Source organism: Astyanax mexicanus, chromosome 19 (genome assembly GCF_023375975.1).
Source record: "Astyanax mexicanus isolate ESR-SI-001 chromosome 19, AstMex3_surface, whole genome shotgun sequence".
NCBI classification, from domain to species: Eukaryota; Metazoa; Chordata; class Actinopteri; order Characiformes; family Acestrorhamphidae; genus Astyanax; species Astyanax mexicanus.
This window is the reverse complement of record NC_064426.1, coordinates 24,814,673-24,838,797: the sequence shown is the minus strand read 5'-3', so window position 1 is coordinate 24,838,797 and position 24,125 is coordinate 24,814,673. Positions and strand designations below refer to the sequence as shown.

The following is a 24,125-nucleotide window of genomic DNA, read 5'->3' as shown; positions in this document are numbered from 1 at the left end:
CAAGAGCAGTAGTGAGATCAGGTGCCGAGGATGGACAGTAGGTTTTAGGTTTTGGAAGACAAACTCCCAGCTGGTTGCACTTGTGTTGCAAAGTGGTATTTAAGTGGTTGCTAGGGTGTAGCTAGGCAGTTACTATTGCATCAGAACATTTAGCACTGGTATTTCAGAAATATGAGATCCATATTTAAAGTTATGTATCACTAAAGCATATTTAACCTTATCAGTGTGCTTAAATTATAAAAGCTTATAATGTGTGGCACAGAATGACCTCTATGTGTGTAATTGTGTAAAGTAGAAAAAAATAAAACAGTTTGGATGTTTGCCTCACATTTTACAACCTAATCTTTTCCAAAAATAGCACTCATGATGATGTGTTCATGTTTTGGCCTAAAAGCCAAAAAGCCATGTTGATATTTTGCCCAGAGATTACAAGAGCTAGTCCATCTATAGCGTCACAAAAGCTGCCCATGGCAAACACATATAGTATATACTATATATGCATATACTGGCATACAGTATATTTTACATATACAAATAAGAATATTTGTGTTTTTTTGCATTGAAAAATAATACAGGATAAAAAAATTACTTTCAATCTACAGCATTTGGCTCAATAATGCAAAAAGGTTTGTTATGTAATACTGATCAGGACAGCTAGTCTACATAAAGTAGTTAGAATTTGGATTTTTTTCTCTCCTAAACTCATAATTAAACAAAATAAGAATATTGTTCCACATACCAAGTACTGAACACATTTTTTTACAAGGTTTATTTTATCTCTTTTTTTCTATTTCAAAAATTAAATAGCGTAAAGGTATTTTGTGCTTCCTTCATAAAAAGTTGGGCTGAAGGATGAAACCAAAACTTCAGGTGAAGCATTGCTGTTTTGGGCATACGCTTAAGTTACGTAGACTATTACCTGCTGTGTAAGTGTTGCCTCTGTTTTGCTCTTATTATTGAGATATAAGCAGTTCTCTCTGAGAGTTTCTTGGTCCTCCAGATTCCATCTTGGCCTCATGGTGATGTGTTCATGATTTTGGCCATCATTTTCATATTTTGTCGCACAGATTACAAGGCCCACTCCAGCTATGAGGTCACAACTGCAGATGTTGCATGATGTGACTTGGGAGCTTTGGAGGCTTTGCTTTGCCAAGATAATTTTTTTTGTCACACACAACAAACTCTAAAGCAGCAAGTGTTGTGACTGTTGTTATAAATGCAAGTCAGCCTGCCACAAAAATGTACGTTATCAACTTATCGTATAATATTTTACTGATAGAGTGTCCAACGGCATATCAAATTTTTTATTAGGGATTGGTCTGTTGATGTGGTTGGCCATGGCATAACATCTGCATCTGGAGTGTGTTTAGAAAAGAAAGGACCACTGGATGCAAGACCTCATTAACAGTCAAAGTGTCTGTAATGAAGTCCAAACTGTTATCTGGCATCATAAATAATTGCTGGCCATACCATGAGACCAGGTTTTTAAATGATGTAATTGCATTATTATGCTATAGCACAATCAGTGTATCAGTGGCATAACATTAAAAAGGTATTTTTCAGATTAACAATTTTCTGTCAGATAAAGATAACTTAATTAAATATGAAAAGCAGTTTTTAAATGATTCAGGTTCATTTATCAACCTGGATCTATGTGAAAAAAAAATTAAGTTTTAGGGATAACTAGCAGTGAGTCTTTCACGTCTCTGTGGAGGAATTTTGGCTCCACTTTTCTTTGCAGAATTATTTTATTTCAGCCACATTGGAGGGTTTTTGAGCATAAACATCCTGTTGAAGATCAAGCCACAGCATCTCAATCGGACTAGGCCACTCCAAAACCTTCATTTGTTTTTTCTTGAGCCATTCTGAGATGAACTTGCTGGTGTGCTTCAGATTATTGTCCTGCTGCAGAATCCAAGTATGCCTGAGCTTGAGGACACAAACTGATGGATAAACGTTCATCTTCAGTATTTTCTGGTAGAAATCAGAAGTCTTAGTTCTATCTATTACAGCAAGTTGTCCAGGTCCTGAAGCAACAAATCTTCCCCAGACCACCACAATACCACCACCACCATGTTTGACTTTTAGTATGATGTTCTTTTTTTTTAAATTATGTTTTAGTTTTACACTGGATATAACAGAACACACTTTTTTGGGAAATGTAAGATGGTTTTTGTCTTGGAACTCTTCCATAGAGGCCATTTTTGATTAATGATTAACAATTAATGATTCATTAACACTGACCTTAACTGAGGCATGTGAGACCTGCAGTTCTTTAGACGTTGTTCTGGGTTGTTTTTGACCTCCTGGATGAGTTGTCCATGCCCTTTTGGATACATTTATGTAGGCCGGTCACTTCTAGGAAGGTTTATCCTTGTTCAAAGTTTTCTCTATTTGAACAATTGCTTTTTCACATAGGGCCAGGTTATTTTTTTTGGTTTGCTTATTTAATCTGATAAATATTAGTATGACAAAAAAAAAAAACAAAAAGAAAATACTGTATCTGTATGGGGCAAATACTTTTTCACAGCATGGTATATTGTTTATAGCAATTATTACTAAGGCATTCATCCACATATAAAACATTTTTGCAACAAGACTACATAAAAGTTAATTATGTTTAAGCTCAGTTTTAGTTTTTGGCCTACTGCTCTGTATTCTAGCTTTGGCCTCACACATCCAAACACACATCCAAGCCCCACATGTCATGCCTTCTGAGTAAATGTGCTCCCAGGGTGAGATGACATCAGATTAAGCACTCTGGGACTGGCAATGATGTCATCATCCACCGAGAGGGGAAATAGGGCAGGGAGAGAATATGGCAGTAATAGCACACAATTCATCTGTCCACAAATTAGAGCCTCTCCCTCAGAGAGCTTTAGGTCTGTAGTCATGCACCAATAGTCAGCCACCCTCTCTCCCATTAATCATTGGTCAGTTTCTGTTCACTGCCAACTGAATATTATCAGGATGGGGGTCCATTCTCAGCTCAGCAATGGAGCTGGCGATGCAGTGGAACTGAAGTAGACCTATGCGGTGCTCAACTCAAGATAGCTTAATGGTCAGAAGTAAAGGCCTATCAAGACCAGCCAAGCAGAAGGGCCAGAAGGGAGATGTTTCCAATAAAGTGGCCATGATACAAAGTGTCTGAAAGTGGTGGATCATTCTCAGCACTGCAGTGACTGCACTAACATGGTGTTAGTGTGAGTTGTACCGGTACAAGACAACAACCAAAGACTATAACAACAACAGCAAAGACTAAATGCCGCATTCCAACATCAATCAACAATCTAATCCCAACTGTAAAGCATGAGGGTGGCAATATTATAGGTTTGGCCTTCTTTTCTGCCTTATTTTCAGGATAACAGACCAATGCATTCAATATGTCCAAGCTTATAAAACATAATGTACTAACCTGGACCTGTATATGGCTCCAGTATCCAATATTTTCAAGTATTTGTGTATGTTTGTGTATGTGTGTGTCATGCATGGCTGCCCCTATGTTTAGACGCAGCACATACAGATAATTAGTCTCAGAAATAACGAATCTATTAACATTTTATCCCCTCATCCTTCATCCTCCGTATCGCTATTAATATTCAGACAGCGCAGTCTGTCTGTGCCAGCCGCCAGAGATAATAAGCAAGCAGACAAGACAATTTTCGCTGTCAAAAGATGAGGCCTTACCTGTAATGAAGGTTTTTATACTTTAATACTGATGGTATTCAAACACACCATCATTTCTTTTTCATTGTTAGTTACAAGTGAATGGTTCATTTAAGTAAGAGCGCAAGTACTGCCCTACAAACAGCCCTTGGCAAAAACAGTACACAGACCAGCCATAACATTAGAGCAACTAGTTATTGGATAGGTACCACCAAAATAGCTCTGATTTGTCAAACGCCTGGACTGCACAAGACATTAAAAGGGGTGCAATGGTATCTGGCTCTGAGCCATTGACAGCAGATCTTTTAAATCCTGTAAGTTGTGAGGAAGGCGCTCAATAGATCACATTAATTAGCACAATTGGACGCCAATGACCTGTCACTGGTCCACTGGTTGCTCTTGTGGAATACCCCACAAGACCTGGAGACTGATCGGCCATACCATTACTAGCACCTGTCTTATATTACTGTAGTTTTGATCTAACGAGACATGGACTTAACATGACCTCTGACAGTGTCCTGTGGTATCTGGCACCAAGACCTTAGCTGTCATCTGTATATTTAACCGTAACATTAAAAAGGAAACGTGTGGTTTGATTGAAGGTGTTTTTTTCGCACAACTAACTCACCATCAATGTAGAGTCTTGCCCACCAGGACTCCCTTCCCTTGGGTATTCAATTATATTTTAAATAATGGTTTTCTACCTGGCCACAGTGTTGTAGGTCATGAGAGCAAGTTACCAATATCTTTACTGCTAAGTATGGCTTTTATGCCTGCTCAGAACAAGAATGCAGTAATTTTGCAGTGTCGCTACTGCCCATATTTTGCTGTTACTTATATTACTATCTATAATTTTACAGTAATCATTTTAAAGTACTTTATTGACAACAAAAAGTCCACACATTTATTGTAGCAGATCCTTTACAAGATCTGTAAGTTGTGAGGTGGCCTCCAAGCATCATACCATTGAACCTTTGGTGCTCATGATTCTATTATTGGTTCACTGGTTGTTGTTCCTTGCCCCACTTTTGTTAGAACTGACCACTGCATTCCAGGAACATCCCAAAATGTTTTATTGTTGTTGTGTAGAAGTTTTGACCCAGTTTTCTGTCCAGTACAATTTGGGCTTAGTCAAAGGTGCCCAGATCCTTACACCTGGCCATTTTTTTTGCTTCCAACACATATAGAACTTCAAGAACTATCAAGTTAGCTTACTGGCTAATATGTACTCTGTATCCCAGCCAGTGGACAGCTTAACTTATATGTGCTATACAAATATTTAAGAGTATAAAACAATTTAGATTAATGAATGTATTAATGGCGTAACATGAAATCATATCAGCCAGTTCAGTGTGCTATAAAGGACTGGCTTGCACAGGGCCAGGCCCTCATGGAAAAACCTCCATCCCCTTCAGTCCTTCATTTAGTCCGAGGCATTTTAATGAGCTCTTTCTCCGAGGACCTAAGAAGCCCATTACTGGAATAAAGCTCCAGAAGCCGTGGCGTATAAAGGCAGAGCGAGATTACGCAGAGTCACTCATATTAATGAGATGTCTACATTTTCTTAAAGCTTTAGCTGATTTATGAGCCATCTGACGCCGAGGCACGGACCAGCTACTTACAATAAAGTCTGAGGGATTACAGTAATGCAGCATGATGAAATATATAAACGTGCATGGCTCGGTCAGTGTAAGTAATGAGAAACCCATCTGGCTTGATATGTTCTTTTATTTACCTCAGGGCTCTGCTTTAGACAACAGATACTGTAGCTTTTTACAGACAAGTACTGACACTTTGAGAGATATTTGAGAGCTAACAACACTCAGGGGTCTTTCTATCTTTCCTATTGGCTCCTGGCATACTTATTTTGCATCATGGGCGTATACCTCCAACCCTTACTTATCATCAGTGTGCAGTCTTGGCCACCTTCATTTAATGATTGAGTGACTGGTCACAGTGTTGTAGGCCATAAGGGCAACTACCGTGTTTTTTTTTATATATAATTTTTATCTTTTTTTCTACCCAATTTATCAAAAGGCCAAATACCCAACCCACTCATTTGGACACCCCAACCCATCACTAGTGATGCTCCAACCCACCAGGAGGGTGAAGACTAGCACATGCCTCCTCCAAGCATTGCCGAGTAGCATCACAGGGCACTCGGAGGAAAAAGCAGCGACTCGGTTCCGATACATCAGCTCACAGGTGCCTTACGCTGAGCAACATCACTCTTTGGAGTGATATAGGGAGAGAGCGCCATCTACCCACCCAGAGAGAGCAAATCAAATTGTGCTCTCTCAGGGCTCTGGCAGCTGATGGCAAGCTACATGACCTGGGTTTGAACCAGATCTCCCGATCATAGGGGCAGTCTGCTGGACCACTCGGAGCTCAAGTTACCATTTTCTTTATTGGAAAGTGTTTTTTATTCATGCTGGTTGAGAACTGCACTGATGTAACTGCTGTTGCTGGATTCATTTACTCACATCATAGGAACAAAGCCTGACAGAAGAGAAGCACTGCCATGTACAGTTGTGGTCAAAAGTTTACATACACTTGTAAAAAAACATAATGTTATGGCTGTCTTGAGTTTTCAATAAGTTCTACAACTCTTATTTTTCTGTGATAGAGTGATCGGAACACATACATGTTTGTCACAAAAAACAGTCATAAAATTTGGTTCTTTCATAAATTTATTATGGGTCTGCTGAAAATGTCACCAAATCTGCTGGGTCAAAAATATACATACAGCAACAAAATTTGTCAATTTTGGTGATGTAGCGAGTTGTGTCAATCAAATTAGCTTCATGTCATGGCCTCTTCACTTCTTGTAAGTGATTCTGATTGACTACAGCTGTTGACTTCTCATGAGCCCATTTAAATAGGGCTCATTTGACCCAGTGATTAGACTCAGCTACAAAAGCTACAATGGGAAAGTCAAAGGAACTCAGTGTGGATCTGAAAAAGCGAATTATTGACTTGAACAAGTCAGGGAAGTCACTTGGAGCCATTTCAAAGCAGCTACAGGTCCCAAGAGCAACTGTGCAGACAATTATACGCAAGTATAAAGTGCATGGAACAGTTGTGTCACTGCCACGATCAGGAAGAAAACGCAAGCTATCACATGCTGCCGAGAGGAGATTGGTCAGGATGGTCAAGAGTCAACCAAGAATCACCAAGAAGCAGGTCTGCAAGGATTTGGAAGCTGATGGAACACAGGTGTCAGTCTCCACAGTCAAGCGTGTTTTACATCGCCATGGACTGAGAGGCTGCCGTGCAAGAAAGAAGCCCTTGCTCCAGAAAAGGCACCTTAAGACTCGGCTGAAGTTTGCTGCTGATCACATGGACAAAGATAAAACCTTCTGGAGGAAAGTTCTCTGGTCAGACGAAACAAAAATTGAGCTGTTTGGCCACAACACCCAGCAATATGTTTGGAGGAGAAAAGGTGAGGCCTTTAATCCCAGGAACACCATGCCTACTGTCAAGCATGGTGGTGGTAGTATTATGCTCTGGGGATGTTTTGCTGCCAGTGGAACTGGTTCTTTGCAGAAAGTAAATGGGATAATGAAGAAGGAGGATTACCTCCCAATTTTGCAGGAAAACTTAAAACCATCAGCCCGAAGGTTGGGTCTTGGGCGCAGTTGGGTGTTCCCACAAGACAATGACCCAAAACACACATCAAAAGTGGTAAAGGAATGGCTAAACCAGGCTAGAATTAAGGTTTTAGAATGGCCTTCCCAAAGTCCTGACTTAAACCCCATTGAGAACATGTGGACAGTGCTAAAGAAACGGTTTCATGCAAGAAAACCATCACATTTAGCTGAACTGCACCAATTCTGTCAAGAAGAGTGGTCAAACATTCGACCTGAAGCTTGCCAGGAGCTTGTGGATGGCTACCAAAAGCGCCTAGTTGCCGTGAAAATGGCCAAGGGACATGTAACCAAATACTAATGTTGCTGTATGTATATTTTTGACCCAGCAGATTTGGTGACATTTTCAGCAGACCCATAATAAATTTATGAAAGAACCAAATTTTATGACTGTTTTTTGTGACAAACATGTATGTGTTCCGATCACTCTATCACAGAAAAATAAGAGTTGTAGAACTTATTGAAAACTCAAGACAGCCATAACATTATGTTTTTTTACAAGTGTATGTAAACTTTTGACCACAACTGTATACTTACGTTTCTAAGAAAAAAAAAACACTATATAAACACAACTGTGCTGTTGATCTGGCATTTTTTGTGGTAAAAAAAAGTGCACAGATTTTGGATTGCAAGCATATTTACCATTCTGTTTTTTTAGAATAAAAATATTCTAGTTATTAGAATTTTCTTTCTTACAAAAAGAGCTTGTGGGAAAACAAACATATGAGCTCTATTTTGATTAGCTGGTATGGCACCAAGATGGCCCACAGAAGCAGATTTGATTAGCTTAGCATAGCTTAGTTTAGCTTAGCTTAGCTTAGCTTAGCTTTGAATAGCATACTCTCGCTGAGCTTAGCACTGTAACAATCACAAATCAAAACAGTTTTAATATTATTCCAGAGTCTGACTGTATAGTGTTGTTTTTCCTTGTTGATTCTTGCAGCAACTGGACCAAGGTAGCATTTCTCGATACCTGTTTACCTTAGCATTAGCTTTAGCCTTTTAGCCTAAACATGGCGTGTAGATTCAACCTAAAATATAAATACTTCATGTGGTAACAAACAATCATACAAGCAATGGTTGATGTAACTTCATGTACATAAATACTTTGAATCAAATGAATGTTACCTTTTGTCTTAGTGTGCAGATTTCTGTATTCATATTAATCTATAGTGAATAATTGATGTGAATTTATTGTGATCTGCTGACTGGTGTACTTATACTCTTCACTATTTATGAGCTTTGTGTTTATGGCCCATATAAACACCACATGATGTTCTTCTAAAATGTATTTAGCTCATTAATGCCTGACCTAGAGTGCTTTATCACCGCTCAGCTGCGTAGAGAGCATCCTGTATAATATACAGAACACACACACACACACACACAGTGAAATATGATTAGTGTGCACAATGGAGTATTGATCTGTGTATCTCAGTCTGTTACCCGTAGTTACACTCTGAAACAGTGGCTGGTGTTCAAGTCATTATCTTTCCTTTTTTTTTTTAAACAGGACACCCAGTGTCATTAATGTGAAGCACCAACGCTCAAATTTCAACTAGTACTAGCGTCCCCTAGTGGAGAATCTTTAGCCTGCTAAATGTGAGAGAATGAATGATTTAGGCCCATTTCGCATCATGCAGTAAACAAACAGTATGATGTGTTGCTTTGTGCTGTGAGCAAATCTCTCCTATGAGATTAATGTAATCTTTTAGACTGGCTGAGCATGTACCTTAGGTTCCTGTAACAATAGATTTATATTTATCTGCACTAGAGCAGTGTTTTTTAACTGGAGCACCCTGGGGTTCCTGGCTTTATCGAGTATGGCATCAAATTATTCAGATTTTACTGACATAAAACTATGCAATTTTTTTAGCTGCCTTGTAAATGTTTAAAATGTGTCTCACATAACCTCTTACCAGAGGCAGTGCATGACCAGGAGTGTGTTTCAATTCAAGGGCAGTATACTTTGAAATACAGAGGTAGGCCACATACCAAACTGAAAAGTGACAGTCTACTAGTCTACACTCTAAAAAACAGAGGTACGACATGAGTACCCTCAAAGGTACAATATTGGTCTTTACAGGGTCAGATGTGTTCCCTCTAAAGTACAAAGTCATTCCTAACAGCAATAAGTACAAATTTGTACCATTTAACCAGCCAAAAGGTGCATTCAGTATTCTGTACCACTGTAATCTGTACCAATTTTTTTTATTTGAAAGCCAGGAAATTTTGGATCATGATGTTCTTGACACATATTCAGTTGATGATAATGTTTATAATCTTTATAATCTTTACTGGCAAAAAAACATTGGTTCAAAAAAGGACTTTCACTGAAAGGTACTCGTTTGTACCTCAATATAAGGTACAGCCCCAGCGACAAGATTTGTACTCTTTTAAGTACAAATCTGTACTTACCTTTCTTAGTGTGTACTACACAGCTGTGACTTAATCAGCCTTCGAATACGGCCTCTAAAAAATGCAACTCCTAAATTGGGACACAATTCATGTAGCTTGACGTAAAACATGCTTTTTTCCCCATGTGATGCACTGCAAGAGTTTCTAGTTGTAAGCTAGCTAGGTTAACATGCAACAGTTTTTTAAAAAGAAAGCCATAAGCCACCCCGAATACTTTTCATCTGAGTCTTTTGAGAAGTTTGGATTATGAGACCTATTTGAGATCATGTGTACCAGGAAGTGCTTTGTGCGTCTCAGCAGAGGTTACTGATCTGCGTATTCACGCTGTGAAGGTATGCCAGCAGCTCATTTAAGGGAACAGCAATGTTATTATATTCTTTATTTTGTTTATTGTTGAGATAAAAAAAATTCGGGTTTGCGCTCTGCTGTACATCTGTGTATGTGTGTGTGTTTTTTTTAACAAACAGCGGTGAACAACATACTCTGGGAATAGACTCTGACGTTTGACTTTTGTCTAGGTTTATTTCAGTCAGTGGCGCACATGGGTTTTCCGCCCTCCTCACTTCCACACCACCATGGCCATCAGTGTAGATTTACTCCGAAATCACGACGCTAATTTAACGGCGTGGGTGCAAGGCATAAAAATAGACTTTTTACGAAGTTTAAGAAAGCAAAGAGCATTGCGATGTGCCTTGAGCACGTGTACGATAGGGCCCAGAGTATGTAGTAGTTTTAAACAAGATTTAGATCAAGTATAGGGAACGACTGAGGGCTGTAGCCCATGAGCTCCGTGTCTGTCTCTCATTCATAGTATGGTTGTGTGCATCATACCAAGCTCATGTTTCCCACCAATAATTATGTTTACCCCTCCCCCCTATTGGCTGTCAAAAGAATACAGAGTGTAAGTTTCTAACTCATTGTAAACTGGGGTGCCTTAAATATTTCCATACCTTTAAAGGGTGCCCTGATAGAAAAAGGTTGAGAGACTCTGCTCTAGAAAGTCCTATTCTGCAGGCAATACTTCGCTATAGGAAATAGACATGCTGTGGTAAAATAGCTAAATGCATTGATTAGAAGGGGTGTCCCGATTTTATGTCATTTTTTGTCTTTTTCAGGTTACGCTTAAAGAGCTAATCCATGAAAGAAGCCATGCCTGTCCTCTCAGCAGGTGCAGGTAAACACACATACCTACACACACACAATAATCCTCATTAATACACACTAAGACATAATACTAATATGCTATCCTGTGTGAAGGGTTGCATGAGACGCTGGCCCTGCTGACCTCTCAGCTGCGTCCAGATGCCAATCATAAAGAGGACATGGTCTTCCTCAAAGATGTCTTCAGTGAGAAGAGCCTTGGCTATCTTATGAAGGTGTGTAAGTGTGTGTGTGTGTGTGTACATGAGTCTCAATGTGTGTGACGATCAATGATTCCTGTCAGTGTGAGAGAAGATATTATGTGTGTGTTTGTGTTGTAGATCCATGAGAAGCTGCGTCAGTACGAGAGACAGAGCCCCACGCCTGTGCTACACAGCGCCTCCTCTCTGGCAGAGGATGTAAGTTGTGGTTTCCTTCTGTCTTTCCTTGCTGGAAAGCACATGCACTTATCATCAAAAATGGTTCAAACTTACTAACTTAAAATGTGGTGATTTGGTGACTTGAAACTTGGTGGGTAGTCATACTAGACTGTCATGTAGATGTCCGACGAATTCATGGTGTGTGGTGCAATTTAGTACAATATTACACATTATAGCACGAATCTCGAGAGTATTATTGTGATTATTCTAAAGTTTTCTTAATCGCTGTTTATTGAAAGATTTTCAGTTAAAGAGGAGGAGAAAATACAATCTGTTTGGTTATAAAAACTCCAAAACTAAAATAGTTCCATTGCTGCTCTGTTTGTAGCTGCGCTGTTTGGTTTGTAAGCGCTGTATCATTGCTAGGTTACCTGTAGGTGTCGAAGTAATACATGAAGAGCTTCGCTTACAGTGCATTATCGGCTGATAATGGCACTCACAAAACGCCTCTCAGCCAAGCATTGCAGGGTCAGAACTAACTGTGGTATAATGCTAAATCATCAATCGTCTTCTATACAAGCACTTTGACAGCCCAATGTTACATTAACAAGGTGCTGCAACCAGTGACCCTACCTTTCCTGCACACAATGCTCGTCACACATGCTGTCCTGCATTCTCAGACTCAAGAGCTTGCCTTGTAGACATACTGTAGATACTCTGTCTTGTCATGGCTTGGTTGGTCACACTGCCAAATCTATCCATAATTAAAAATGTATGAGGTGGTATTGGACACCACAAAATCTACAGGAACTATGTGTGAATATTAAATCTGCATGGAATAGATTATTGCAGGACACCATTAGGAACCTCTACAACTTCATGCCAAGATGTCTGGCTTGTTACATTACACTCTACTTCTGTATGTGTAGCACATATCGGCCAAAAATCTAGCATTGCAATCTGACCACTTCTTTCTGGGTGCAACTACTGTTACTATTAGCTATTGTGATTGGCATGCAGATTGGTTTAGTGTCATGCTAACTTGAAAAAAGCACCAGAAAGTATAAAAATTCTTAGCTCTAAAGATACGGGTCCTTTACGAACTTGTGTGTAACATCAAAACGATGAAATAAGATATGAATGAGAAGTAAGATCTAAGCAATAAGGTTAGTAATATGAATATACAGCCTGTGTTGCAGCAGAAAGCTTATGGATTAGATTTGCTTTGCATTAGACTCTTAGATGTGAACACCTTAGACTCTAATGCTGGCTGAGATCAATCATCTCTCAGCAACCAGAGAATGCAGATAAGTGAGGAGGAGAGACTGGTTGTTACTGGTTGAAATGCTGTATGTATGGGATATATTATTTTACTCTGCAAAGGTGGGATTGTAATAGGAACAGTCATTCATTGTTACTCTGAAATCAAAAGTATTAGAATATGATTTATCCTGCTTTTGTTGGAGTAACTGTGGGAGTAACTGCTCACGGAAGGCTTTCTACCTTATTTTGAAGCATTGTTGTGAGGATTTGACTGCATTCAGCATGCTACAGTGCTAAACAGCATCTTTTATTCTCATCTTGGAAAATGTTGACTTTCAAATTGTCTGTTGGTTCATTTATCCTATAATGTCCACAAATGTTCCAATTGTGAAATAATGCCTAGGCTTTCTTATGGCACAAAATATATGACAATAGCAGATCTTCTTCACATAGTGTGTGCACATGAATGTATGTGTGTGTAACAAAAAAAAATATTCCCCCTTTTCTTCTCCTCTGTTTGACAGGTTGCTGAGGAGTTGCAGAGTGGCCCAATGAGTGTAGAGGAGAAAGAACTACTTCATCTGCTGACATCATCTCACCTACGGGTAAACACATTTTCCACCCTGCTTAGATATCTACACTGTAAAAATGTTCCTGGATCCTTTCTGCCAGACTATTGTCCCATTAGATGTGAAAATAAAGAACCTTAACTGCAGTTCATAGCCAGCATAAAGTCACACTCCGCAGTAAAATAAATGGTAACTTGCGCTTATAGCCTACAACACTACAACATAAAATATAACTTAATACCCAAGGGAAGTTAGTCCTGGTGGGCAGGACTGCACACTCATGGATAGTGGTGTTAGTGGTTGTGGAAACGTCCATTATGCAGAATAATTATGCCAGGACCCAATAGGAAAGATGCATAGGTTAATATGGTGCTACATTATTTAAGTAAACCTACTAAGCTATAGCAACTAAAATATACTTCATTCTTATCTAAAGAATTCCCCTGAATTTGAATTGCAATGACTGGAAAGTGTTCTATACAAAATTGGAAATTTACTAAAATTACATGAGTTAAATCACTAATGTTCTTCACAGAGCATAGCGTAAAAGTTTTTTTTTGCAGAATGCCAAATATTCTTATCTGTACATCCTTAATTTAAACTGCATCCTAAAACATCCTGATACACATATGTATAGGTATATGTTTGAGTTAAATGAACATTGTTGTTTTATTCTATAAATATTTCTCACAAATTCCAATTTCAAATATTGGATATTTCTCCAAATAAATTCCAAATAAAATATTGTAATTTAGAGTATTTATTTGCAGAATAAAAAAAAGATGCAGAGCTTTCAGACCTCAAATAATGTAAAGGAAACAACTTCATATTCATAAAGTTTAAGAGTTCAGTATCAGTATTTGGTGGAATAACCCTGGTTTTTAATAACAGGTTTTTCATGCATCTTGGCATGTTCTCCTCCACCAGTCTTACACACTGCTTTTAGATAACTTTATGCCACTCCTGGTGCAAAAAAATCAAGCAGTTTAGATTGGTTTGATTGCTTGTGATCATCCATCTTTCTTTTGATTATATTCCAGAGTTTTTTTTTAATTGGTAAAATCAAAGAAAGTCATAATTTTAAGTGGCCTTTTATTTTTTTCAAGAGCTGTATATCTCTTTTATCTCTTTCTCTCTCTTCAGGCGGTTCTGTCAGTTCATGACACAGTGGCCCAGAAGAACTTTGACCCGGTGCTGCCTCCACTCCCTGACGACTTTGAGGACGAGATAGAGGAGGAGTCAGTCAAAATCGTCCGTCTGGTCAAGAACAAGGAGCCTCTGGTGAGAATCATAGAAAGATAGAAAGAGAGAGAGAGAGAGAGAGAGAGAGAGAGAGAGAGAGAGAGAGAAAGAGAGAGCAAGGGAGTGAAGAATGATTATGAAAATAGACTGGATGAGTCGTTTTATAGTAAACAGAAATAACAAGGCAGTGCAAATTTGCATGCCTCAAGACACTGTGAGCGTTTTATAGATTCAGAGTGACTCATTCTTGCTTACGGGTTTGATAAAGATCAGGATTTTATAAATGGTCTGATGAGACAGATCTGATTTAATAAGTATAATAACATTGAGACAGTAATGTATTTTCATCATCTGCTTGTCTCTCACTTGTTTTTCACTGTTTGTCTGTTTCTATCTTTTTTTCTATCTGACTGGCCGTGTGTTCTCTCCTCAGGGGGCCACCATACGGCGTGATGAAGCTACAGGAGCTGTGATTGTAGCCCGAGTTATGAAGGGAGGAGCAGCAGATAGAAGTGGTGAGTGGTGAGGATTTTTCTTATAGACATTAGTTTATCCTCCTGAGACCCACACTTTTGCTCGGTGTGCATTTTTCATTTAATTTAATTTGGGATTAGTAGGACTTAACAAGTATGAAAACTCTGTCTTTGTACAGGAAGTCATTTATTATTTTAACATTTAAAAAGGAGTCATTGATATTTGGGATCAGAAGGACCCAATAAGTCTAAAAACTAAATTTGAGCTTTCTACATTAAGTAAATAAACTAGTTTCAATCATAAAATTGTATGAGAATTTCTGAGAATGTCTGGACTGGCTGTGAAAACTTTTGACAGGGATTCCCACTATCTTGTTTTTAATCAAGCGAGTGTAAGCTGTCATGTGACCATTAGATGGTACAGGCAGTGTCTCCAAGGGTTTAACATTTTAAAAAAAATTAAGCATCACGGTGCAGAGAAGCAAAAATGGAGGACACTGGGACTCAAGAGGATATTGGCTCAGATACAGTATGTTTGCTTATTTAGTCTTGCACTGGAACGTTTAGGTCGATGTACCTTGAGTAATGAGCCAGCAAGCATTGTACCTAAATTAGCTAAATCAGTGGTGTCCAAATAAAGGGGAAGGCTTGCAGAGTTGGTATTTCCGTAGTTTTTCCACCAAATTTGACTTGTTCCAAAATATTGTCTATGGTAAAAACGCATAAACGCATGTTTTTTTTTAGAAACTTTTTTGAGCTACTTTTTTTACTAAATTTACTGCAGCTGCCAAAAATCTTAATTGAAAACTGTTCAAAATGTTAAATCACAATATAAGGAGAGGTAGGATACATTCAGTAGATTCAGAAATTGTTAAATTAACAAATAGCAATGTTTTGACAATGTTCCAGGTAGGGTTGTGCTATATTGTATCGCACACAAAATGCAATACAAAAATGCACTCAAAAATTCTTTCAAAAAAAAAAAAAAAATCCATATCATGGTATCACGATATTAACATTTTAGTGTTGTGGTACATTTTTTTTGTTACATAAATTTATTTTATTTTTTTTACATTTTTTATTTTGTTATACAAAATCAGTGTCTTGGTAAGTTACTTTTTACGAAATAGACAAAATTGTTTTTTTTATTTAGATTTTTTTTTTTCTTTGAAAGTATGAAACTGTTATGTTCATACTAAATAAAGTGGTAAAATTAATTTTGCTGCAGTAGTATATTCTTAAATAAAAAAATAATAATAATCAATGTTTTGTCATATTGCCAAGAATATTGTATCGCAATAATACCCTAAAATATTGTGATAATATTTGAGGGCCATATCGCTCACCCCTAGTTCCAGAAGGGTTAGTCTGTAATGTTGGAGAAATAATGTTTCAGCATTCTGAAAATGACATAATTTTGGTTTGCATCACAAAGTAAATAAATGTTTCTCACATAATGTTCCCAGCTAGACAATTAGTAACATTATAAAAATGTTATGAAAAAGTAACATTCTCAAAATTAAAAAATAATAATATATACACTACCGTTCAAAAGTTTGGGGTCACATTGAAACGTCCTTATTTTTGAAGGAAAAGCACTGTACTTTTCAATGAAGATAACTTTAAACTAGTCCTAACTTTAAACAAATACACTCTGTACATTGCTAATGTGGTAAATGACTATTCTAGCTGCAAATGTCTGGTTTTGGTGCAATATCTACATAGGTGTATAGAGGCCCATTTCCAGCAACTATCACTCCAGTGTTCTAATGGTACAATGTGTTTGCTCATTGGCTCAGAAGGCTAATTGATGATTAGAAAACCCTTGTGCAATCATGTTCACACACCTGAAAACAGTCTAGCTCATTACAGAAGCTACAAAACTGACCTTCCTTTGAACAGATTGAGTTTCTGGAGCATCACATTTGTGGGGTCAATTAAACGCTCAAAACGGCCAGAAAAAGAGAACTTTCATCTGAAACTCGACAGTCTATTCTTGTTCTTAGAAATGAAGGCTATTCCATGCGAGAAATTGCTAAGAAATTGAAGATTTCCTACAACGGTGTGTACTACTCCCTTCAGAGGACAGCACAAACAGGCTCTAACCAGAGTAGAAAAAGAAGTGGGAGGCCGCGTTGCATCTAAGCAAGAAGATAAGTACATTAGAGTCTCTAGTTTGAGAAACAGACGCCTCACAGGTCCCCAACTGGCATCTTCATTAAACAGTACCCGCAAAACACCAGTGTCAACATCTACAGTGAAGAGGTGGCTGCGGGATTTTGGGCTTCAGGGCAGAGTGGCAAAGAAAAAGCCATATCTGAGACTGGCTAATAAAAGAAAAAGATTAAGATGGGCAAAAGAACACAGACATTGGACAAAGGAAGACTGGAAAAAAGTGTTGTGGACGGATGAATCCAAGTTTGAGGTGTTTGGATCACAAAGAAGAATGTTTGTGAGACGCAGAACAAATGAAAAGATGCTGGAAGAATGCCTGACGCCATCTGTTAAGCATGGTGGAGGTAATGTGATGGTCTGGGGTTGCTTTGGTGCTGGTAAGGTGGGAGATTTGTACAGGGTAAAAGGGATTCTGAATAAGGAAGGCTATCACTCCATTTTGCAACGCCATGCCATACCCAGTGGACAGCGCCTGATCGGAGCCAATTTCGTCCTACAACAGGACAATGCCCCTAAACACACCTCCAAATTGTGCAAGAACTATTTACAGCAGAAGCAGGCAGCTGGTATTCTATTGGTAATGGAGTGGCCAGCGCAGTCACCAGATCTGAACCCCATTGAGCTGTTGTGGGAGCAGCTTGACCGTATGGTACGCCAGAAGTGCCCATCCAACCAATCCAACTTGTGGGAGCTGCTTCTAGAAGCGTGGGGTGCAATTTCTCCAGCTTACCTCAACAAATTAACAGCTAGAATGCCAAAGGTGTGCAATGCTGTAATTGCTGCAAATGGAGGATTCTTTGATGAAAGCAAAGTTTGATGTAAAAACAATGTTATTTCAAATACAAATCATTATTTCTAACCTTGTCAATGTCTTTACTCTATTTTCTATTCATTTCACAACGTATGGTGGTGAATAAGTGTGACTTTTCATGGAAAACACAAAATTGTTTGCGTGACCCCAAACTTTTGAACGGTAGTGTATATATATTGACACAAATGTCATTGCAGGGACATTACCAGAACGTTTAAAACCTTAACAAAGGAAGAGGACTCAGAGAGCGGACGCAAATGCGAATATGTTTATTACAAAACAGAAAAACATAAACCAGATAAACAATGAATATACAGAGACCAGGAACTCGGGAAAACCTACAACTAAGCGAGAGTCCCTTGAGGTCCCATTAGAAGAATCAAACAGAATAGCTAATCATGTGACCACAGCTGCTCCCAGAATATCATGCACCCGCTGTGCTGTGCTTGTGTTCAGGTTTAAAGCGTTATCTAAAAACATTGCCTTACTAAAAATGTATCCCTAGATGTGTGTGTGTCCATCTGTCTCTCTAATCGATCGAGATCATCATTCCTTTTGCTTTTCTCTCCCTCTGTTTCCTCTCTCTGTGGATCTTCCTCTTCTCTGATGTGTCATTGATCTGTTTCTGAGTGTGTGGACAGTCTAATCACCACCAACAGACAGACTGCATCATGATCAACTCCGCAGTGCACTCTAAGCCTGGTCATTACCGTAATAAGTGTCAGGGTACACATTAAAGGCAGTGTGGGAGTAAAGTAGCCTCAGTGGGTTAGAAATCTGAAACTGACTGTGCTTAAAGGCTGACTGGCAACCCGACACAGCACAAAAGCTACAAAATCCTTTAATGTTACTGTACTGATCCCGTCCACATGCTTCTTTCACTTTTTGTATCCCCCAGCTTGTCAGCAAATGCATGTGTAGAGCTGTTTTAGAGGGTGAGCTTAAAGGCTTTATTCACATTACCAGGCTGAAATGACTTTATTATTATTTATTTTTTGCTTAATGTGGCTCAGATCTGAATTTTTCATGGCTGTGTGAACATGCCAAATCTGATTTTTTTTCAAATCAGATCTGTGCCACTCCCATATGTGGTCCTAAATCGGATACGTATCCAATCCATGGACATGCGAAACGAATGTTTACGGTCTAATGGGAATCCATGCGTCTTTTTGCTTTTACTCATGCGCTACGTGCTTCTCTCTCTCGTACCCACACATCTCTTGGTGCAGCTATAGCTGTAAAAACAGCAAAAGCAAACCACCTGGCCTTTTTTCACCTCCTCGACCTGATCATGAACTTCAGACCAGCTGCTTTCTCTCCACTCCAGTAAAAGATGCTCCACATATGAGCTGCTAAAGCATCCATTTCACCTTTATAAAGCTATGATTCATCTCTCAAATATGACGTTTTTTGTTGTTGGTAAGGAAGGCGGCGTTTATAACGTATCAATGTGCACATGTGAGGCGTTCAGGGACAGATTTGTTCACATTACACACAGATACAGATCACTTACATTTGTGAATGTGAATCGTCAAGATCGTCAAATCCGAACTAAGCAAAAAGTTTCCAATGGATCACGTGCAGTAACATGTTAACACTGACAACACTAGTACAAATTGATTGTTTTATGTTCCACAGCTGGTCTTTTACACACTATATGTGGTGACTGTGTTTGTACAGGTCTGGTGCATGTTGGTGATGAACTGAGAGAAGTCAACGGAATCTCCGTAACACACAAGCGACCAGACGAGATCAGCCAACTACTGGTATTACACGTTTTTACCATCATCGTATTTATTTCCAGTATATATTAGGAAGACTCACTGAACCACCAGTGGTTCCTGTTTTTTTCCCCACTGTTATAGCTTAGGAACAACTAAGCCGGCTTAGCCATTGTCAGAAAAATAGATGCAAACATAGTTGCACCCAGAAGGAAGTGTCAGATTGTAGTGGGATCCGGTTAGAATATTAAGGTTACCAGGGGCAACAGATTAACAGAATTGGGCTTGATATAGACAACATATTTATTTGTCATAATGTTTGAGTTACACATGCATCACAAAATGACAGATGTCTCTGCATAGTGTTGTAGAGGTTCCTAATGGAGTTATTTTATAATCCATCTCATGAATCTTAAATGTTAACTCAGTTCCTTTAGATTTAACGGTAGAGGTGGAGTGTTGATAACAGGAATAGATCTGATGATGCAGCTGGCCATGATATAGCCTCTGTGTCTTCTGTGAGACAAGTTCTTGCAACGGCAGTAGTATGTGGACGACATGGAATCACTCCAAGACAGTCTGGAATGACTTCTTACCATTTTTCTTTTTTGTCAGTTGATTCCCTCCTTACAACTATTTTTAAATATGATTGCATTTACCAATTAGTCATTCTTAAGGCATAATGGGATAATGCAGTTTTTACAGATTTATTTGAATCAGGAATTAAAATGTATTTGTCTCTCTCACAGTCTCAATCTCAAGGCTCCATCACTCTGAAAATCATCCCAGCTATTAAAGAGGAGGACAGGCTGAAAGAAAGCAAGGTAAGCAAACTGTCAGATTGGCTACAGAGTGAGAAACAAAGAGTGAACATATGGTATCAATAAGAAAAGTGCGGGACTAGATACTGATAACACCTGGATACACTGAGGAGAAGATGGGAGACAGGGAAGACAAAACATACAGACAAACAAATAGCCAGGTAATGTTAAGAGAGAGTTAAAACCATAATACACGAGGGTAGATGTAAGATATCTAGCGGGTTGGATATCTGGACCAGTCAGTGACTACTACAGCCAATGAGAGAGCAAGACACAGTGTTCATTGACCCACACTTTAGAAGCACCATCCTGATGCCCCTGCCCCTGACTAGCAAGATGCCCACCTTGCCCAGGGTTTGTACAGTTATGAAAAACCTGGAAAAATCATGAAATGGCCTGGATAAGTTTTGAAAAAATAAAGATACCCAGAAAGTCGTGGAAAAGTCATGGAAATGTGGTCTACAAATCTTTGCGTTTCCGTTTATCAATGGACAAAATCTATTTTGAGATAACAAATACATCACAACAGAGCTCTCAGGGTCTGACACACATTTTATTATTAAAGATTGTGTGTCAGCATTTTTATCAAGTTCGTTTTAGACCTACTATAATCAATTTTGATTATAGTTTTAGTTGATTTTTGGTATTAATGTCCTTGTCTGGATGATGTTTTAAAAATCGTGTGGTCATAAAAAATTCGCCTTGAAAGCATGGAAAAGCTATGAAAAAATCATGGAAATTCCTGTTTGCCGATATTAAAAGCTGCATCTAACAAAAGTAATTAATTTAACATAATTTTAATGTACATTTTCCATTCCCCAAAAGTTTATTGAGATCGCCAACAAAAGCCTTGAATTGGATTGTTCAGTCAGCACTCACTGAAAGACAAAGACATGATCCAAGTATATGTGAAGTCATTAGCAATTATCAAGTGATCGTTGAGTGATTGCCGATTCTTTACAAGCCCCCCCAATGAATATCTAGCTATCCAACAGGTTTAATATCTGGACCAGTCGGTGATTGCTACAGCCAATGAGAGAAAATGATAATGGGTGAAGAGAAAGCCGTTCGTTACGTTTTTTGCTGCATATCAGCACACAAACAACATCAACGTCTTCTCCACTGCATTGCATCTGTTTTTGTGTGTTTTTATGTATCTAAAATGTGGAGAGCAGTAAGACTTGCCGTGTTTTCCTCCTGGTGAAAGATTTGTGTAATTTGTGACGATGTGTCACTCATCAGTCACGTAGAGTTCAAACCACAATTTTTTTGTGGATCTGGCATTAGGCAGGGCTATGGCTATCTACTACTAGTGAAAGAACTGATTGACAGACTCATCGATGTGATCATATAATTTTCATAACAATCACCATGGTGATTCTCTTATTTATTGCAGAAAGCTTCATATTCTACATGTGGCCCATTTAGTGTAACTGTGGTGTGGATTTCTGTAGGTTTACATGCGGGCTCTGTTTGACTACATCCCTCTGGAGGACAAGGCCACGCCCTGCCAGGAGGCGGGGCTTCCTTTTAAGCGTGGGGACATCCTGCAGGTGGTGAGTCAGGATGACGGTACCTGGTGGCAGGCAAAGAGAATAGGAGACAGCAACCTGCGTGCTGGACTCGTACCATCCAAACAGTTCCAGGAGAGGTGAGATGAGATGTTTGCTACAGTTGACATTGTGGTACAGTGTATCAGTTAGAATCCTCTCAATATTAATTTTCTGAAGATTGTTAGTCATATCTTGTTGTGATTATAGTTGCTGGTTGCTTTTAAAAGGTACATTTAAAGAAATCAAACTGTTAAAATGACTATCTAGTCTAAAATTACTGTTAAAATGTAATTAAGAATTTTTATGTCATCAAGAATCTTTTTCTGTGTATATATATATAATATTTTTCTGCCACCAGCTTTCTAACTCCACTAAAACATGACTTTAGACAGAAATCTTGCCAAAAATTACTTGGCTAATCATGCTAATCAGCCCCCTAGCTTTGTAATAGCAGCAGCAATTTACTATAATTAAGAACATGTTCAAAACTGCACAACATGTACTGAGTTTACCTCTTTTTTAAAGGTCTTGTATTTGTTTTGGTTGTTTTGGTCTGCACCCAAGTGTGATTACTGTATTCACACCTGCCTAAGCAAATCACATCAAGGGAGAAAACAAACCAGAGTCAGGTTAAACTAGATTAGAATTAAAAAGAGCAAAAACGGTACACCCAAATTACATCTGGTGCCCCCTGCCCAGCTACTTTTCCTGTACCCAACATCAATATTTCTCTTTCTCTCTTTCTTAATAACTTTGACATTCTAATTCACTGTTGCTATTTTGCTTTTTCTCTCAGGCGTTTGGCTTACAGGCTCAAAATGGGGACTCTGCAGAATCCCAAGTCACCACAAAAACCTGTCTGTGAGTGCTAATGTCCATCATACAGATACTGTATTTGCATTCATTGTCATTTGTGTCAAATGATCAGAATTGATTCTGTCCTTGTTCTTGTTAATTATCCTCAAATGTGAATTCACACTAACCACATATGAATAGATAGATAGTCATCAGACAGATACTGACGTATCTGATTAATGAGCTAAATAGATTTTTAGATTTTTAGACCTTCTAAAAAGAAATTGGGTTATAATCAGGTTACAAAGTGCGTGTAAACACACTCAGGGCTTTTATACCCTGGCACAAGGTGCGTCACAATGCTCATTGATATCTTGCACCCTGTCAACAGTCTATTTTCACGCTTTTCACACCTTGCTTGTGAATATATCTACGCTGATAGGCACGGTTGTCTCAAAATGAGGTTCAGTGTTCAGATGAATTTCTGGCATATTGCTATCTTGGCAACGAAAAACACAGGAGTGCCAGGGACTGAACTCAACCTAGGAAGACTTCAATCGTAAGACATTCAGTGCTATCTTGGCAGTGAACTGTCAACACAGGCTCATCCCCAGTGCACGTACATCCCTGCTTGTTACGCACACATGGAAACGCAGCAGTGCACAAACCCATAGCGTGTGCCTGTTTGCAGCTACACAAATATTTACATCAAATTAGTAGGGCCATGCAAGGTGTACTTTTCCTGTCGTTATGACGGCAACGACACACTGATACACCCTTAATCAAGCTGCATGATGCGCAGTGACTGCTCGCCTATAGAACGCTAAAATAGGGCCCTCAGTGTGTGTTTCATAGGCTGGGTGAAAGGAAGCGAGAGACAGAAAAGAGAGAGAGAGATATCCAGGTGAACACTGAACTTAATCCCCACATTTACAGTTGCTAATCTGCCCCGTTTCATATTAAAGTACTGAGAAATCAGTAATATGACCTCTCTCTTTTTTCCTTCCCTCTCTCACTCACTCTCTCCCTCTTTGCCTCATCGCTGCACATTCCTCTGTAATTCCAGCTTCACTTTTGTCCGCTGTGATGTAATCGGTCAGATGACCAGAATATTTCTGTAATTCTATAATAATCCATAATTCCAGGAGTTCACTCCCATAAGGCCTAATCCCTGCCTGCCAAAGAGCCGGCAGCAAAAATCAGCAAAGGAAAAATGAACTCTCATCTTTTTCTCTTCTCTTTCGGCCTACGCTAGACGACCAGGGATGTGAAAAAGGTAGGTACACTAGAACACACCTCTTCTCTCGCTTTCTCTCTCTCTCTCTCTCTCATTCACACACAAAAATACATACTGTACATTCATAGATCCAGAGTCTATGATTACAGTGATTAGGAAACAAGAGCCATCTGTCAATTAATCCAGTTTTAATATCTCTGCTGTTGGTCAGTCC

The 24,125-nt window shown here is 38.8% G+C and overlaps 1 protein-coding gene across 3 annotated transcripts in view; it reads left to right on the top strand.

Moving 5' to 3' along the window:
- mpp3a (MAGUK p55 scaffold protein 3a) overlaps nt 1-24,125 on the top strand; it is a 51,364-nt gene that overhangs the window by 5,921 nt on the left and 21,318 nt on the right. For all 3 annotated transcript variants that reach the window (XM_022672932.2, XM_022672938.2, XM_022672935.2), the window contains exons 2-12: nt 10,847-10,905; nt 10,989-11,107; nt 11,213-11,290; nt 13,039-13,119; nt 14,227-14,364; nt 14,759-14,840; nt 19,465-19,550; nt 20,255-20,329; nt 21,781-21,977; nt 22,676-22,740; nt 23,930-23,950. In XM_022672932.2, coding sequence (XP_022528653.2) covers nt 10,869-10,905; nt 10,989-11,107; nt 11,213-11,290; nt 13,039-13,119; nt 14,227-14,364; nt 14,759-14,840; nt 19,465-19,550; nt 20,255-20,329; nt 21,781-21,977; nt 22,676-22,740; nt 23,930-23,950 — 979 coding nt within the window. In that variant the 5' untranslated portion in view covers nt 10,847-10,868. The remainder of the gene's footprint in view (nt 1-10,846; nt 10,906-10,988; nt 11,108-11,212; nt 11,291-13,038; nt 13,120-14,226; nt 14,365-14,758; nt 14,841-19,464; nt 19,551-20,254; nt 20,330-21,780; nt 21,978-22,675; nt 22,741-23,929; nt 23,951-24,125) is intronic.